The following is a 17,347-nucleotide window of genomic DNA, read 5'->3' as shown; positions in this document are numbered from 1 at the left end:
GAGACAAGTTTCTCTCGTTGGCTGTGAACCAATTCGCATTATCCTCTGGGGTCTCTTGTTTCAGGGGCCGTGAGAGCGTGGCCTCGAGAGGCCTCGAGGCCTTGCCCTCGTTGCCAGCCTTAGAAGTCTGCGTCTAAGACTGGTTCTGTGCCTGGCTCTTTTTGATTTCTTAGGAAACCGAAAGCAGCCACTCCCGATTTGTGGGAGTCTCGTAGGTCGCTAGAATTCTATGAATCATGAACTCCAGTCAGTTCAAAAGACTCACTCAGATACCTCCCTCCAACCAGTGAGTCTTCCTAAAGTAAAGGACCGATGGTTTGTATATTGTCAGAACAAATCACAGTTTTTAAAAGTAAATTGTATTTTTCCTAATTATACAAAGCTGAGGTCCTTTACATTACATTTTATGCCGGCCTCATGCCACCCCTCAGTCTGAACTTGGGCCAAAAGGCAAACTGGAATGTTTACATCCGGGCAAGCGGGTATTCCCGCCTACCTGATGGTAGTTACTGCCTAACCACCTTGCTTAAGAGTTTAACGGTTGTGTCCAGTTTCGCCATAAGTAATTCCTAATGTAAAGGACCTCATGTTTGCATAGTTAGGAAAAATACAATTTATTTTCAAACATTGTGATTTTACAGTACAATATACTGTACTGTATTCCAAAAGTTATGCAAGACACTGGCAAATGCATTTCTGCAATTGTTAGATAGATTTTCGAAAGTCAAATACTGTATTTAGTTGTTAGAGACTGCAAAAAGTCAAATGCTTAGTTGCTGACTGCAAAAGTCAAATGCTTAACTGTTAGACTGCAACAACCCAAATACAGTACCGAGACTCAATGATAGTTATATGTATGCTTAACTGCCAGACAGACTGCAAAACAGCTGACTTTGCTGCAACAATAAAAGACCAGCAGAGTTGATATTACCATTACTACCTCCCCTAAATCCATTATATCCTACTGATGCTTGGCTTATTACTCCAAGTTTTAATTTAGATCTAAGGTATTTATTGAGTAAAATTTCCTTTACATCCATAATGTAGAGAAGTATCTTTCACATTAAGTCTGGCTGACAGTAGCACTATAAATAATAAAGCCATCAAAGTATAACAAATTTAGAAAGCTTTCTGTACCACAAAAAGTACAATGTGCTTGATGATTAAAAGAGCAATAACCAACATCATTAAAGGTATGGTATAACAAAGTAAAGGTTAAGAAATATAGTGTATTTACTTAGTCAATTGTACAACATATACATTACATATCAAGTTCATAAATTTCATGGTATGCAACCTTATCATCACAATTACTTAAATTTTCTAGTGGCCTCAGTTCTACTTTTAACCTATCTCCAAAAGACAAATCTTTTTCTGAACTTCCATGGACAATAACATGAACACTGTCAGATTTTTCTCTTGTTAAGGCTACATCAGATGGCTTTTCAAGCCTCAGTCTTAATGAATGTACTTTATGTATGTGCTCACACAAATCAGCTCTATCCTCACATGAACAAATGTAAAGATGACTACATAAATCTATGCAAAGAAATTCTGAGCACTTCTCATAACAGTTGACTCTGTTACAGTTTTTCTCCAGAACAATGACAGTATACTTTGCTGACTTATCAAAGCGTGACACAACAGTCCATGTGTCACCTACATTAAATACTTTCTCATCTTCAATTTCTAGACCACTATAATGTCTTCCACTTGAACTGCTATGTACAGGCACACTAAGATGAGAATTTTTCCTATACATTACACTATATTCTCTTTCTACTTTCAGTAACAACTTTGTCAATTCTGCTATCCGTTGAGAAAATTTCCCACTCAAATTCAATGATCTTAAATGATTATGCAAGTATTCACAATGCAGATTTACATTTGAAAACGGTTCAGAATACATAATACCATCTAAATTTTGCCGGTAACACATTGCCCACACTTCTGGTTTTTCCACAAAGTTATCTAAAAAATATTTCATAAAATCCACACAACGGCTACTGTATATGTCACTGAAATTCCTGCAGAGTATCTGAAATTTTCTTTGGTCTCTCTCATACAATATATTCATAAGGTGAAACGGAATGTCTACTTTATGGTCTTGACTTTCAACGCATTGTTCAATTTTTTCAAGTAAACAATTTTTAACATACCAGTGACAAAGGTAATGCTGTACATCACTGCCAAACACTGCTTGAACAGCATTAAAAACTGCAGTGTCATCATCTGTAATAAGAGCTTGCACCTCAAGGTTTGGGTGCTGTTTTTTGAGGGACTTGAAAAGAAATGTTAAGGTTGCTTCATTAACGTAATTACATATAAAATGGGCTACTGGGTACCCATTTCCATATTTGTCAGGAACTACCAGATTAATTAGCTGAAAACCATCAACGCATAAGTCAAAGTATGTCCGGACACACAAAACTTTACCACAGCCATCTCTCATCATTTCATTCTGATCTTTGCTTTGAAAACCTAAAGCAAACAACTTATTCCAATAAGGGAGAGACTCTAATGCCTCATCCCCTTTCAACACACACCCCTGAGGCTTATATATGAGTAATGGATCAAAGTGCTTAGACTTCCCATTATTAATGAGTTCTGTTAAATCTTTAGGCTTCCAATGATCTCGCTGATCTGCAAGGTCACTCTTTTCTGCCTCATTCTGAAAGACATGGCCCTTTTTTTCCAGTCTCTTTTTCATGTCATAAAAAAATCGACTCTTTACTGCATATCGCTTCTGAGTGAAGTTGCTATTGTTCAGAAGCACTCCCTCCTGAATACTTTCCCGAACACGTTTGGGAGAAACACCCATTAATAGCAATTGTTTTCCCAATTCCTTTACATACTTTGGAAGAGGTGGGTACATTTTATAATCTTTTTTAACATCATGTGAGTGGTAAGATATGTATTTCACTGTAATCTTTCCATTTTTTTCCTTAACAAGCATTCTACTTGGGCAGACCTTACCTGTTCTTACTCTAGTTTTCCACCTCCTTTGTGTGTTAATAGCACTGTTCCCTTCTCTATCTTGAGACAACTTTCTCTGACAAATACTTTCCCCTGCAGCTTGACAAACATAATAACTATATCTTACATTATCTGAGCCCAAACTTCCATTTCTTTTAGTAAATACAGCCAGACTCATTGCTTCTTCTTCTTCCTTCCAAGCAAGAAAAAGTTTCTTTGACTCAAAGTGTAAGTCACTACTATCAATTTTATCTTCATGGTCTTCCTCTAGATGTTTAACCATTTGCTTGATATGATAGAATTGCCTTTCACATTCAGGGTAGATGCAGGAAGACTGCTTCCTAACTAACTCACATCGATGCTGTTTCATGTTGTATTGGTCTCTGAACATTCGCAAACATGTGCCACACTGCACAGACTTGGTGGTCTTTGCTTCTTCATGCTTTTTTATGTGGTTTTCAAATCTAACTTTAGTTTTGAACATGGAAGAGCATATATAACAAAGATAAGGGAAATAATCTGAATGTTTATTTTGAACATGCCTTTGCATATTGAAGGAATCTCTAAATACTCCATCACAATGCTTGCACTTGAAATTTTTTGAATTGAATGTAACTGACGTGAAGTCCTCAGAGGGATCTGCAGCTTTCATTTCACTCTTTTTCTCTGACGCTTCCAATCTCCGTTTTTTATACTCGATAGCAGCCTCCAAGACTGATCCATATCGGGGTCTTTTTGGCCGTTTTGTTTCAACTTGGGGAGTTTCATCCTCGGATTTCAAGTCGACTTTGCTAATATTTATGTGCTCTTCTTTTTCAAGAGCACTATCATGTAACCTTTTTATCTTTATGCAAGGAATTTCATGCTCAGTGTCTTTCACTCTTTCTGATTGCATGAGAGGAATCTGTGATTTAGTCGCTGCCAAAGTATTTATTTTAGTTTCAGCTTCTTTTTGCATATGATCTTTATTTTCTTTCTGCTCAGTGGTAAAGGGGTTATTGCAAATCTCATTAAATTCAATCAGCTTCTTTCTGGGACAGTTTCTCCACTTTCTATGCACAGGCTTTTCTGTTTTTTTCTCAGGTTTTGTCACTCCGTTCACCGGATTTGTATCTTGTTGTGACAAAACAATCTTTTCTTGTATCTCTACATGTTCACTTTCTTCATCAATGTTTATACTAATGAAATCAACATCTGTGTCCGAGTAACTTTCGCTTTCTTTCTTTATAACTGTTATACAATTATTTTTCTCCACAGTTTCTGATACTTCTGAAACTATAAATTCAATTTTTACTGGCCTAATATGAGTTGATGATATACACATGGAATTACTTTGTTTCAGTTTAAGGGAATGCACCTTATGTATATGTTGACACAAGTCAGCTCTGTCATCACATGAACACGCATATAAATGGCTACACAAGTTTTCACAAGATGTCTCAAAACATCGCTCATAGCAGGTCTGCTTCTTGCATGAATAAGCTAACTCAGTCACTGTGTACACAACTAAGTGATCGTAAGGAGATTTCACTGACCATGTCCCGGAGAAATGAGAAACATTGCTATCTAAAATTGACAAACCACTATAGTGTTTCCCCTTTGTGGCAGAGCAGACTCTTTTACCCATTTGCAAACTCTTTTTGTAATGGAGGCAGTACTCCTCTTGAATGCCAAGTATCAAAAAAGCTATTTCAACAACACTTTGAGAAGCACCTGTATCCCCATTAGCAATAAGCATCTTCAATTTATTATGAACATATTCGCAATGCAAGGAAACATTTGTATAAGGAATTGGATTAGGAACATTTTCTGAATTGTGCCTGTAGCACATCGCCCAAACTTCCGGACGGACAAGGAAATTAGATGCAAAGTATTTTACAAACTCTGAGTGATGATGACTATATTTTTCAACAAAATCATTACTCATCATTTTAAAAACTGCTTTATTCTCTTCATGAAGGAGGGCACTGAGGGTTTCACTGAAACTGGTATCATATATTTTACATCTCTTGCAGATCTCATCCTTCCAACATTTTTCTATATATGAGTGACACAGGTAATGCTTGATATTCCCAAAGGCAACATTCATGGCACTGAAAATATTAGTATTATCATCTGTCATAACAGACCTAATTTTGACATTGGGACATCTAGTTTTTAATGACATGAAAAGAAGCTGCAATGTAACCTCATCAAAATGGCTTGTTAAGAAATATGCTACTGGATAACCATTTCCAAAGACATCAGGAACAATGAACATCAAAATTTCAAAACCAAAGAGATCATAAGTTTGAGATGAAGTTACACAAACAATCTTGTGACCTCTCTGTTTCATCATTATGCTTTGCTCTTTAGTCTGTAATCCAATTGCAAACAGTTCACCAGAATGAGGCAGTTTATTCAACTCTTCATTTCCAACAAAGACAGCTTGTCCTTGTGGCTTAAACACAAAAACTGGATCATACTTTTCCTTATTGCCATCTACTGATGAGAGAGACTGGAAATCAAGTCTTTTCTTTAAATCAAAAAAGTACCGGTTACTTATGACATAACCTCCCTGTGGAATTATACTATTACCTCCATACAGTCCCTCACAAACACTCTTGCGTACCTGTTGTGGTGATGCACCCATTAACAAAAGATTTTTTGCATATGTTTTTACTGAATTTGGTACTGGAAGCTTATCATTTTTCACACTTCTTGAATGTGAATGATAAGAAATATATTTGACAGTTATCTTCCCATTTGCCTCCTTCACCAACATTCTACTAGGACATAATTTACCCATTCGAACATGACCCTTTTTCCATCGTTTTGCTGTCTTTCGGGGTCCATTTATGCACTCGCCATTTGCCTGACATACATAACATCTGTAGCTTCCATAATCTGAATCAACTGTTCCCGATCTTTTACTAAAGTAAGCAAAGGTTTTCAGTTCTTCTTCCTCTTTCCAGCGCTGAAACAAATCTTCTGATTCAAAGGTTAGGCAGATAGAATCAATTTTACTATCATGCTCTTCCTCCACATGCTTCAGCATTCTTGTAACATGATAAAACTGCTGATCACACTCAGGGTATATGCATGCAGACTTTTTGTAATTTTTTGAACAGTTATGTAGTCTCAAGTTATGCTTGTCTCTAAAGACTCTGGAACACTCAGAACAAGTTATACCACTGCTACAGACATTTGAAGAAGTGTGTTTTCTTAAATGCCGCTCTAATTTTCTCTCGGTATTATAAACTGCGAAGCAAACATTGCACGTGAAGAATTTACTATGCTTTGTTTCAAAGTGCCGATTCAAGTTATGATTATCCCTGAAGTGTCGACCACAAACTTCACAAGTAGTGCTACTCTTTTTCTTAGCTATAACTGTATTTTTCAATGTTTTTTTATGATTCCCAGCCATCTGCTTGGATATGCTTTTATTATGAGCAGTGTCTGGTTCAGTTTCTCTTTTGATATTTTTATTTTCTGTATTGTGCTCTTGGAAAGAAACATTCTCTAAAGCCTTATTTACAGGGAGAGATGAAAGTGAGGGAGAATCAGAAACAGATAAACACTCCATAAATGCTAAACTTTTTGTCACTTCCCATTTTGCACTGCACACTTCCATTTCCTTAACCATCTGTTACCCCTCTTTATATTATCAGAAAGTAATAAATTAATCATTCTTCTACATAATTATTGTTATGGAACTAGTAAGAGCAACTTTAACTTCTAAGGGTGTGATAAGGATACAATTATCAAAAATGAGGAAAGGTGACCTCACAGGACATTCGTTTTTATGGTGATATGCTTGATGTGCATGGATGAAATGCCAACCATTCTATCCTGCAAGAGAGAAAAGACTATATATTAAACAAATTCACTTTACTTATAAAATATTAGCATAAGAAAGAAATATTCCAAAGTATAAAATCTAGTTTTGCATTTATCACTGATCCTACTAGCTAGAATGAGAAAAAGAGAACACTTAGTTCAATAATGGGGCTCTTGACTAGTAGTCCAGAATACATACCACTGAATTTGCCATCAAGCATTGTGAGTAAAATTGGAAAAATGTAACAGTCACAGTTTTTATGCTAACTCCAAAGAACGGTAAACAAGCATTCTAGTGCAAAAATGACATTTTTATTATAAAATAAAGTTTTATATATACTGTATGCGGTATGACAGTAGGAGGGATAAGGACGGGAGAAACAGAAGGGATAAGAGGAGAAAAAATAGCGCTATCCTCAACCACTGAAGGCAAAGGAATGCCCTTCATACTAGCTCTATTTTTGGCTCTAAGGGCTGCCTTCCTCCTCCTTTTTCTACCAAGCTTTTCTGAATGACATTTAAAAACCTTCCATTGTTGATCATCCCAATCCTGACATTCTGAACATGTAACCTCCTTATTACACTTCTGCCCACCTACATTTGATACACTTAGTGTGAGAATCATAAGCAACTTTAACTAGCCTAGTCTTGCAACCTTCGGTGCATTGCCGAACACTAGAACTATAGTCTGACATGTTGAATCAATTAGCTAACAGAATAATTAACATAAAAGCCACACAACCTGAATGTCACCAATACTGGAACAAAAATCCAAAAGATGATGAAATTACCAACGTTAGTTGGGAGCCAGCAGAAAACGAATTGAAGTTTCCTGCTGCATTGTACCTGTCGGTCCCAATACTGGGCGGGTCCTTGTCACCTATGCAAGCGATGGTAGCGCCACTGCGAAATTTGAATTTTTGGACTGCCGTGATGGGAAGCTAGTAGCTATGTAATTGCCTGGTAAGTCATTTATATAGAAATATAATTTCTATATATATTACAGCATATTATTAATAGATAGTTTAACAAAACTACTGGCTTAACATTTTTAACTCATGCATCTGACTTGGAAGGCATTTTCTAAATAATATATTAGATCTTATTTGTAATGCAACTCGAAAAATTTAATACTGTACTGTAATTGGATAAAAATGAAACTGTTGAAGATTTGACAAATTTTCTTTCAAGGGTTTATTTCTAATTCTTGACAGATGTTCTTGGTTGGAAAATGGATGTTACAAAAAATATACATGACTGTAACTGCTGTTCTGTATTCTCTACATCTGTGGGTCAGATGTGTGACCAGTTCAAAGATGGGTTAATATTACTTTCATGTGGTGTTCTTTATAGGAAAAAAACAACACCAAAATCCAACATTTGGTTTAATCTGTTTTAACTTGGTACTGTCAGATTCACTGTTCAACGATGTCTGCCATTTACTGAAGACGATGGGTTTTAAGCGACAGCAATGAATCACTGGTGTAATACAAATTTTTTATTTAGTCTAAGTAATTGCAGCTTTGGCTGCTTTATCAGAAACTTCATTTTATTCAATATCTGCATGTGCATGGATGGATCCAACACACTTCAACATTTATAACAGCTTCATATAATTTGTGGGATAAAAACTTAATCCACTGAAAAAGGAATTATAAGGACAATTATTTTGAAGAGCTTCTCAGTGCTTCTTAGTCCTTGAAAATTACAAATTTTTATGGTGGCATGTTTTGAATAATCTTAACTGCTGACCATATAGCAGTGTTCTACTGTGAAAACTGAAGCAAAGACTGAGTAGAGAACTGGCTTCTTACTTGATATCAAAAATAATCATACATCAAATGATGATTTTGAGTCAACAGCACTGTATACATTAAAACCTTACAATGTTCAGTGATACAAAAATGTTTACCAAACTTTTGGATAGGAAGTTATCTTCCTCTTTCAAAGAATACAAAAAAGTATACCTTAGCTTAACCAGACCACTGAGCTGGTTAACAGCTCTCCTAGGGCTGGCCCGAAGGATTAGACTTATTTTTATGTGGCTAAGAACCAACTGGTTACCTAGCAACGGGACCTACAGCTTATTGTGGAATCCGAACCACATCATGACGAGAAATGAATTTCTATCACCAGAAATAAATTCCCCTAATTCTTCATTGGCGGCTCGGAGAGTCGAATGTTGGGCCAACAGCGTGCCAGTCGAAAGCTCTACCACCCCTCCAAAGAAGAGCTTTTTTTTTTTTGTGCATAGATATCCTAGAAATGTTTGAAATATTTTTAAATTTTACAGGTAAAGGAGAGGCCACAGTTACAAATATAAGCCAAAATAGCATAGTGAAGACAAAGAGGGGGAATACTTGCTAAGCTGCTGAACTTGCATGATACTGTAATATGTGAATGATACATACTCTGTACTGTCAGGTGTGTAAAACTGGATATGTCACTATGATTTTTAAATATAAAATAACAACTGACAGATGGATAACCAAATGCATACAAATTATTTTAAAAATTATCTGCACACAACAACTGACAGATGAATAACCAAATGCATACAAATTATTTAAAAATTATCTGTGCTAACAGGTTACTTGCACCATGAAAGAGTTCATGTGAGCCCTCATTCCTTAGTAATAAACTTAGGAGGCACGGTGTGTTACTGTTCTAGGTAGTCTGGCTACCAGAGGGTGTCACTGCTTGCTGGGAAAACTAATGGTGTTCTTTGCGGTCTCCATTCAATACGCATCTACATTAGTCTCTCCCTGTAACTGTCTATTCCTGGAGTAAGAGAGTGCTTAAAATCTACAGTTCCCTATGGTTCCTGATACTAGTCAACTGGTGTGAGCAAGAGGGAGTTGTGCTGCCAAATGACCTCATGATGCCTCTGGCAGAGGTGACGTCTAACCTCTTCAGTAATCTTCCTAACCAGCTTGGTAGGAAGATAGGAAGGGGGGTTGCTTTCAACATATCAGTTACCTGCTCAGGTTCTCGTAGGCAAAAGAGAGAAAATTGGACAGACTGCTCAACACAGCAGCCCTCTTCTTCAATATGCTATTAGCAAGAGAATAAACCGAGAATAAGCTGCCATATAGATATTTAGGACAGAAGCCTCCAGTCTCCTAGTCTTCACTAAAATCACTGAGTTATATGTGACATCCTCAAGGAATCTACTTGCCACAATCAATACCTATTCCAGCCAGTTGGCAGTGTAGGGCATTGCCATTCCCCAGTTTTCCTCCTCTGTTGTCAAATCACTTAGAGAAAACATCCACAGAAATGGCTCCAACACAGGCCTGACAGGCATGTGTGGAAGCTGTCCCCTTATAATACCATCTACACCTGGCAAAGGGAAAATCTGCCTTAGCCTTAGAGCCTCCTTTCTCAATCTATGAGGCCAGCATTTATAGTGACAGCTGTCAGTAGTTCAAATTCCAAGGATGGCCCTTGGGCTTAAGGTGAGTGTTGGGTTCAGCCACTGATGTAACACACTGAGATTCTTGTTATCTTTCTATATGCATTAACTCACAAACCTAGTCATGGGCTTCCTTAAAAGAAACCTCATCCTGAAGAATAATCTCAAAATCATTATCTTCCCCTTCTGGGGAAACAGAAATCTTCCCAAGATTCTCTAAAAAGTTGCCTCTCAGAGGACAAAATAACATGCCCCTTATTTTAAGGCAGTGCAGGAACAAGATTTCACTCCCTTGTAGCAATGCTGAGACTACTAGCAAATCAGAAATGTGGCCTTGTCTGAGCAGACTGAGTGCTTAACTGAAAAAGAATTCAAAACTTGTTCTATAATCTTGATGAGCCACCAATGCCTCTTCTACATAAGATGAGAAAATGTTTACACCAACCTTCCCCAAAAGCTGGGCAGAACTAGGAGCAGTGGAAATGACAGATGAGGGTCTGCTAGTAGTTTCAGCTCAAGGTACAGCAGAAGCATTTTATACTCTGTGCTGGGCATTCATACAAAACAAGGTGTTCAGCAGTGGAGAAATGACAGATGAGGGTCTGCTAGCAGTATCAGCTCAAGGCACGGCAGAGGCATTTTATACACTGTGCTGGGCATTTGTACAACAAAAGGTGTTGAGCACTCCCAATTAAAAGCATTTATTTATGACTAGGTATGAAGAGTGCAGTGATCAACATAAGCACTCCAAATACTGCATTATTAGTGGCAGAGTGGTTGATGTATAACTGGGCAATGGTAAGGGTAACATACCCACTGTAGGCTGTGGATCATGCACAATCTAAAAATCCTAATGCAGGTCAACAACCAGTGAAAACCTGTACAAGACTGTATAAAAATTAACAAAGAAGAAAGAAATCAAGAAGTGTTCAAAAACTACAATTCCTCCTTAAATGAAAGAATGAAAGCATGACAAAAAGAAGGATTATGCTTGGGGAACTCCACCCTACTCCATTCTTAGCACTTCTCTCATCTTCTTCCATTAACTTCCTTCTCTCTTTGCTTTCAAATCAGAGCTTGAAAGGCAGAGTGAAAGCTGAGGTAGCAAACCATGAGTCCTAAGAATTAAGGAGAGTGAAGGGAAACTTGAATTCTGGTGAAAGTATATGAACCATGTCTGGTAATTTCACCTGTGACACAGCCAAAGAAAGACACTTTTCTCTTACAAAGGAGTACGTAGGTTTTCAATGCTGACCTGACCTTAAAGGATGAAGGAACTCATCAAAATGCATTAGAAAGGGAGGGCCAATGGAAAACCTTCCAAGTTGATTAAAAACGAGAGAGAGAGAGTATTGTCTTCTTGGAAGACCTGAGTGCCAGATCCTTAACAAGAGTTCCTAAAGAATTTGACAGTGGAAAAAACCAGATGGAGGAAGAAAAATGGTGTGTAAAACTTGAGGTTTTTCAGGGGTGGTCAAGTTTCTCAGAGACCAATGAAAATGAAATAATGAGTTTCTAAATCAGCAATTTGTAATTCTCCAGGAATCAAGAACACTCTCAGAAAGGTTCTTCTATATTATAGGAGTGGAATGTAAAGGATATTAAAGAAAATGAAATTTTTTATAATAAAATCACAATTTTTTAAAGTAAATTGTATTTTTCCTAACCATAAAAAACTGGGGTCCTTTACATTGAAAATTACTTTCAGTGATGCTGGAAACGGCCGTTGAACTTTCGAACAAGGTGGTTAGGCAGTTAACTACCATCTGGAAGTGGGAGTACCACCTGCCCGGAGGAACAATCCAATTTGCCTTTCGGCCCAGGTGTCAGATTGAGGGGTAGCATGAGGTGGGCATGAAATGTAATGTAAAGGACCTCAGGTTTGTATAGTTAGGAAAAATACAATTTACTTTAAAAAATTGTGATTTGTTCAGGCACGATATACAAACCGTCAGTCCTTTACATTAGGAAGACTCACTGGTTGGAGGGAGGAATCTGAGTGAGTCTCTATGAACTGACTGGAGTTCGCCACACCTTGTGTTCCCTTCCTGGTCGATAGAGCGAGGAAGGAAAACTGCCTCTGACAAAATGATCGGGTTGTAAGAAATGCGAGATCAACTGTCAGACTTTTGGGTCCCTTTGCATGAATGAGGAAACGTCAGTTCAGGCAAAGTAAGTTAGGAAGGACTTGAAGTCGGTGACATTAAGGCAAATACAAGCATTGGGTTTGTCTTATTGTCATGGACCCCTTCCTCCTCTTGCTAGAAGAAGGAGCGGGATTGCTTCTATGATCCTGAAAGGAAATAGAATGAAAGCTCTAGTTGAGTGCTTACCTGCATCGACCGCCAGATCCAGCATGTAACGGCACGTCCACTCCCTGCCCGTAGGAGGAGAGTTGAGATGAGGAGAAGGAAGGGAGGCCAGTCACTCCACATTCATTCTCCTAATCACAACCGTACATCTTAGGCAAGACGCAACCTGTCCTGTTAGAGGAGCCGGGTAAGCTACACAACTTGTTGAGCAGCTACCACAGGACTCAAGGAAAAAGTTTCCAAGGACTTGTGGGCAACATCCTGAAGGTAGAAGGAAGTGCAGGTGGTCTGTTGGGACCACACACCTGCTTTCAAACCTGTGGGACCAACAGGTTCTTCTGGAATGCAAGGGATGGATCAATGCTGTGGACTTCTTGAGCTCTTGGACGAAGCGTACCGGTGTCGTCTTCTCCAGCAGTAGAATATGCTCTCCTTATCGTCTCAAGCCAGAAAGAGATCGTGTTCTTGGACACTTCTTTCCTGGCCGAGCCAGCGCTAATGAAGAATCGTCGACACTCAGGCCGGAGGTGGCGAGTCCTCTTCAGGTAGCGTCGCAGCACTCTAACAGGACATAGAAGCATCTCGTCTGGGTCATTACCAACAAAGTCCACTAGGGAGGGGATCATGAAAGACTCGAACCAAGTGTCAGGGACCGATGTTTTCTGAGTCTTCGCTAAAAAATCCGGGACAAAATCGGGCGTAACTTATGGAAATTCCTTGAAGTTTGCCAACTCCCTTCTCCGATGCCAGGGCAAGCAAGAAGACGGTCTTGAAGGTCAGATCCCTGTCTGACGACTCTCGTAAAGGCTCGTACGGTGCATGAGTCAGGCTCCTTAGAATGAGAGTCACATCCCATACAGGGGCCCTGAGATCTCTGGGTGGGCAAGACCTCTCGTAGCTTCTCATCAGTAGGGATACCTCAAAGGACGAGGAGATATCTACACCTTTCAGCTGCAAGACTAGGCCAAGTGCGCACTGATAGCCTTTTACAGCTGAAACGGAGAGAAGCTTCTCTCGGCGAAGAAAGATGAGGAAGTCCACGACCTGCTGAACAGTAGCTCTGCCTGGAGAGATACCACGTCCATGAGATCAACCACAGAAGATGGACCACTTTCCCTTGTATACTGCTACAGAGGACCGTCTGAGGTATCCAGCCATCTCTCTTGCTGTGCGATGAGAAAAGCCTCTCGCTCGCAGGAGATGGTGGACAACCTCCAGCTGTGAAGACACAGGAACTGCACTGCCAGGTGATACTCCTCAATGTGGGGTTGACACAGCAGGTTGGGCCAGGGGGGGAAACTTTCTCGGCACCTCGCAAAGGAGAGCTAGCAGGTCGGGATGCCCACCAGAATCTTTCTGAGATTCGGAGCGATCATCACTTCGTTGATCACTCTGCGAATCGGACAGAATGGAGGAAAGGCGTAGCTGTGGAACTATACTAACCTAACGTACCCTATCCTAACCTAGCTGGTGAAGGGAACTCCACTTTTTACCAAAAGTTAGATAGGTTAGAACTAAGCAATAGCTCCACATGGGGTATTACTTTGGAAATTGGTTTTTCCTAGTGTAGCCTACTCTGGTTGATTATCAAGAATTTACCGTTATTGTTTGTCGATCAACTGTAATTAACCCTGTAATTAATCTCAGAAGTTGTATGCTGGCCATCCTCTATCATGCATCCAGTGTTATAGGGAGCTTTCGGTAAAAAGTAGTTTCCACCACTGGGGGATCCGGGGGACTCTGGCCCCTGACTAGGTAACATGGCCCGCTAAGTTAGGTTGGGTTAGGATATTAGGTTAGTATACTTCCTTTTATATTAGGTTTCCTTAGCCAATCCCTTCTTGAACACATGCATGGAGCCATTCTATAACCTAACAACAACATAGCGGTCCAGTCTTTCTCCCATTTCCCCCACCCAAAACCCATGCTCCCAAAAGGTCCCCAACCATGTTGGATAGATATGAGGTTAATAATAACTAAACCATAATAAACAATACCAACTCCATCAGCAACACTAGGCTAAAAGTAGCCTATAGGAAAATCTATTTCCAAAGTAATAGCGGTAGAACTTAGTAGCAGCTCCGCAGTGGTGACTACCTTCTAACTTGACTTTTTCTGCAGTTTTTTGGTTGCTAATTATGGATTTGCCTTCAATTTTTGTCGAACGAATGTAATTAACCTGTAATTAACCCGTGAAGTCCATCCAACAAGGGGTTTCCATACGCGATCTTCACAAGACAGAGCATGGCTACGTCTGTTTCAAACGGTTCATATCCCATCTGGCAAGTGCAATAACTTGTTAACATATGGGTAACCCCACCCCCCTGGGCCAGTACTAAACACGGCGAAGGGATATTCCATTTGGCCGACAACAAACAAACCCACGGCCAGTATCAGAAGCCCTAAAAGTTTAGAAAAAACCAGTTTCCAAGGTAAAAACAGACACGGAGCTAATACTTAGAATTACCATAGCCTAGCCTAGCTCGTGCAGAGCTTTTGCTTAGATTTACCTCAACTGAATAACAGTAGCCTAAACTGTTAATAAGCAATCAAAATGCTAAAGGGACTGTCAATTTCCAAGGTAACACCCGATGCAGAGCAACCCCATAGTCTCGGCTAGTTCTACCTTTTCATGAAATAGAATTGACATGGGGTAGGCTAAACTACCATGCACAACACTGCTGTAATTAACTGTTAACAAGCTGAAGAAAGTATTATCCTAACCTACAGAGAGAAAATGACAAGAATTTCAATAAGCTCTTAGACAATCTCACGTCTAAAACGGGCAATGGCACAGTCTATCGGTAATTTTTCGGAAGACTTCAGCCAGCCATTTTTGCATGAAAAACTAGTTTGGGGTTTTTATGCAGAAATGGCTAGGAAATGATAGGGCCACTAAAAGAACCTAAAAATCCCAACCTAGCGTAACCTAGGGGTGTTTACTGGTTACAATTTTTTCGTATTATGAATGGAGGGGGTGGGGGGTCGGTATTGTTTTACCTTAGGCCTGTATGTGGTAACTTGATTATTTTCTGTTATTAAGCATTTGCGAAGGTTATGTATTGAAAAGAAATTTTTTGTTTTGATTTGTTTTACCCAAGAAAAATATAAATTATAATGTGGGAAGTGCCTGGAGTCTTCCGAAAAATAACCCCCTCTATCTTACATGCAGAAATTGGGTAACGAGAGGCCTAGGCGGATAGGCCTGCTGTAGCTTAAAGGTCTGGCCCGGGTAGGATGTTGGCAGTCTAGGCTGTGGTTAATGTGTCATAAGTAAGAAATACCAACATACGTATTATTTAAAAACACAGTCCAACCCCGTCAAAAGAGAATCGACTTACCATTAAAATAGTACTTGTGCTAACAGGACTGGGTGAATATTACAGCTATATTTTGATGCGTTCAACATTACTCGTAGCTCGTAGGTCAGTCCACCAACACAGTTTCGGGCACAGGAGGAGATTGCTAAATCATGCAGAGCAGCCTGTTATGAATTGAACACAGATGAAGGCTTCAAGTTCAGATTGATTTTTCCAGTTTTTTCACGTTCCCGTGTACAACCACTTCTTTTACCTTACACTGATTTCAACTTTTTATTCAATGTTTCTTTACTCCAAAGGTTTTGATTTTAATGTCATCTACTTCCGTAATTTTGGGTGTTTGTGCAACTTAGAATTAATTATTTAATATTATATACACAGTTTATGAAATCAAGTAATTTTCCTGGTGAAATTGTGTAATATTTAGCTTCATGCATGCATACTCTCTTGAAACTCACTTTTCGAACAAATAAATTTGTTTCTATGATTGTTTTATCATCAAATTGGTGTCGATACCATCGTGCCATAATTTCTGTTACCAGTGTTATTCCCAAGTTTATTTAACATACAGTACCAATCACAAGTTCACAAATATTTGGCTATTACTGATTTTGGGCAGTTACAAAGTGGCATGATGCAAATGCATGTTGTCAAAATTAAGACAATTTCGCCGCTTACGCCTCCTTGATGAGCTTAAGTTTAGCGTTGCAGTCTCGTTTCATTCCCTTTAAGGGCCCCAATACACTATCAATCGTGACTGCACAAAATCCTTGATTGCGCGAACATTTCCAACGTGAGTGGGTATGATTGCTAGTTTGCGCAAATGATTAAGTTCCAACACAATTTGATATTTTTAGCTCAGTCATAGTGTTTATGAAGTCTTCAGTGATAGTTAGTGGTAGTAACTGCGCAAAACATGGTAAGTACACCGGCACCAGAAGTTTTAGAGAGATTTCATCGAACTTTATCGTGGATTTCGGGCTTTTTGGAAAATAAAGAGCAACGAATATAGAAACAGAAATTTAAAGAACGAAGGTTACGCAAAAATTGTTGAGCTCTTCCAATGTCTGTCCAGTGGCTAGGAATCTTAAAGTAATTACTGGAAAGTCGTTCGTCACCAAAAATTGCATCCCTCCTCTTAGTGTCCTTTGTTTCTATTAGAGGACTAACTTTCTCCAATAAATATATAAATGTTTCTCTATCCATACGCAGAAAATTCTTGTAGTCTGCAGGGGACGAAATGATAAGTTCTTGCAGTTGGTTTTCATGCGTCAATTTATTTCTTTTTCCATCCATTCTTTCACCCAAAACTTTCCTTTCACTCTTTTCTTTTATTCAGATTCTTCTAAGGCCAAAATAATGGCAACACATGCAGCTTTTTTGTTCATCCTTACTACTCGGCTTTAACAAACAACTGATGATTGTACAATCCTGCCTCTAGTAAGTGGACAATACCAATAATTGCGCAATCACCAATTTGTACAATCATGTAGGCCTATAGGGCC

The 17,347-nt window shown here is 38.9% G+C and overlaps 2 protein-coding genes across 3 annotated transcripts in view; one reads left to right on the top strand and one right to left on the bottom strand.

Moving 5' to 3' along the window:
• ATPsynCF6 (ATP synthase, coupling factor 6) overlaps window positions 1-17,347 on the top strand; it is a 147,810-nt gene that overhangs the window by 108,872 nt on the left and 21,591 nt on the right. The window lies entirely within an intron of this gene.
• On the bottom strand, window positions 1,216-16,998 carry LOC136828665 (uncharacterized). 2 transcript variants are annotated; one of them, XM_067086725.1, is made up of 2 exons: window positions 15,864-16,998; window positions 1,216-6,807 (listed from the first exon to the last, which is right to left on the bottom strand). In XM_067086725.1, the coding sequence occupies exon 2, from the start codon at window positions 6,599-6,601 to the stop codon at window positions 1,262-1,264; it is 5,340 nt and encodes a 1,779-aa protein (XP_066942826.1). In that variant the 5' UTR covers window positions 6,602-6,807; window positions 15,864-16,998; the 3' UTR covers window positions 1,216-1,261. The 2 variants fall into 2 exon arrangements, with proteins under 2 accessions (XP_066942826.1, XP_066942827.1); XM_067086726.1 differs by having other exon boundaries at window positions 15,689-15,867.

The sequence above is a fragment of the Macrobrachium rosenbergii genome, chromosome 43 (assembly GCF_040412425.1).
Source record: "Macrobrachium rosenbergii isolate ZJJX-2024 chromosome 43, ASM4041242v1, whole genome shotgun sequence".
Taxonomy (NCBI): Eukaryota; Metazoa; Arthropoda; class Malacostraca; order Decapoda; family Palaemonidae; genus Macrobrachium; species Macrobrachium rosenbergii.
This window is presented reverse-complemented; position numbering and strand designations above follow the sequence as displayed.

Excerpts from the sequence above, each read along its gene's own strand:
- LOC136828665 (XM_067086725.1), bottom strand. The coding sequence starts at position 6,601 with ATGGTTAAGGAAATGGAAGTGTGCAGTGCAAAATGGGAAGTGACAAAA.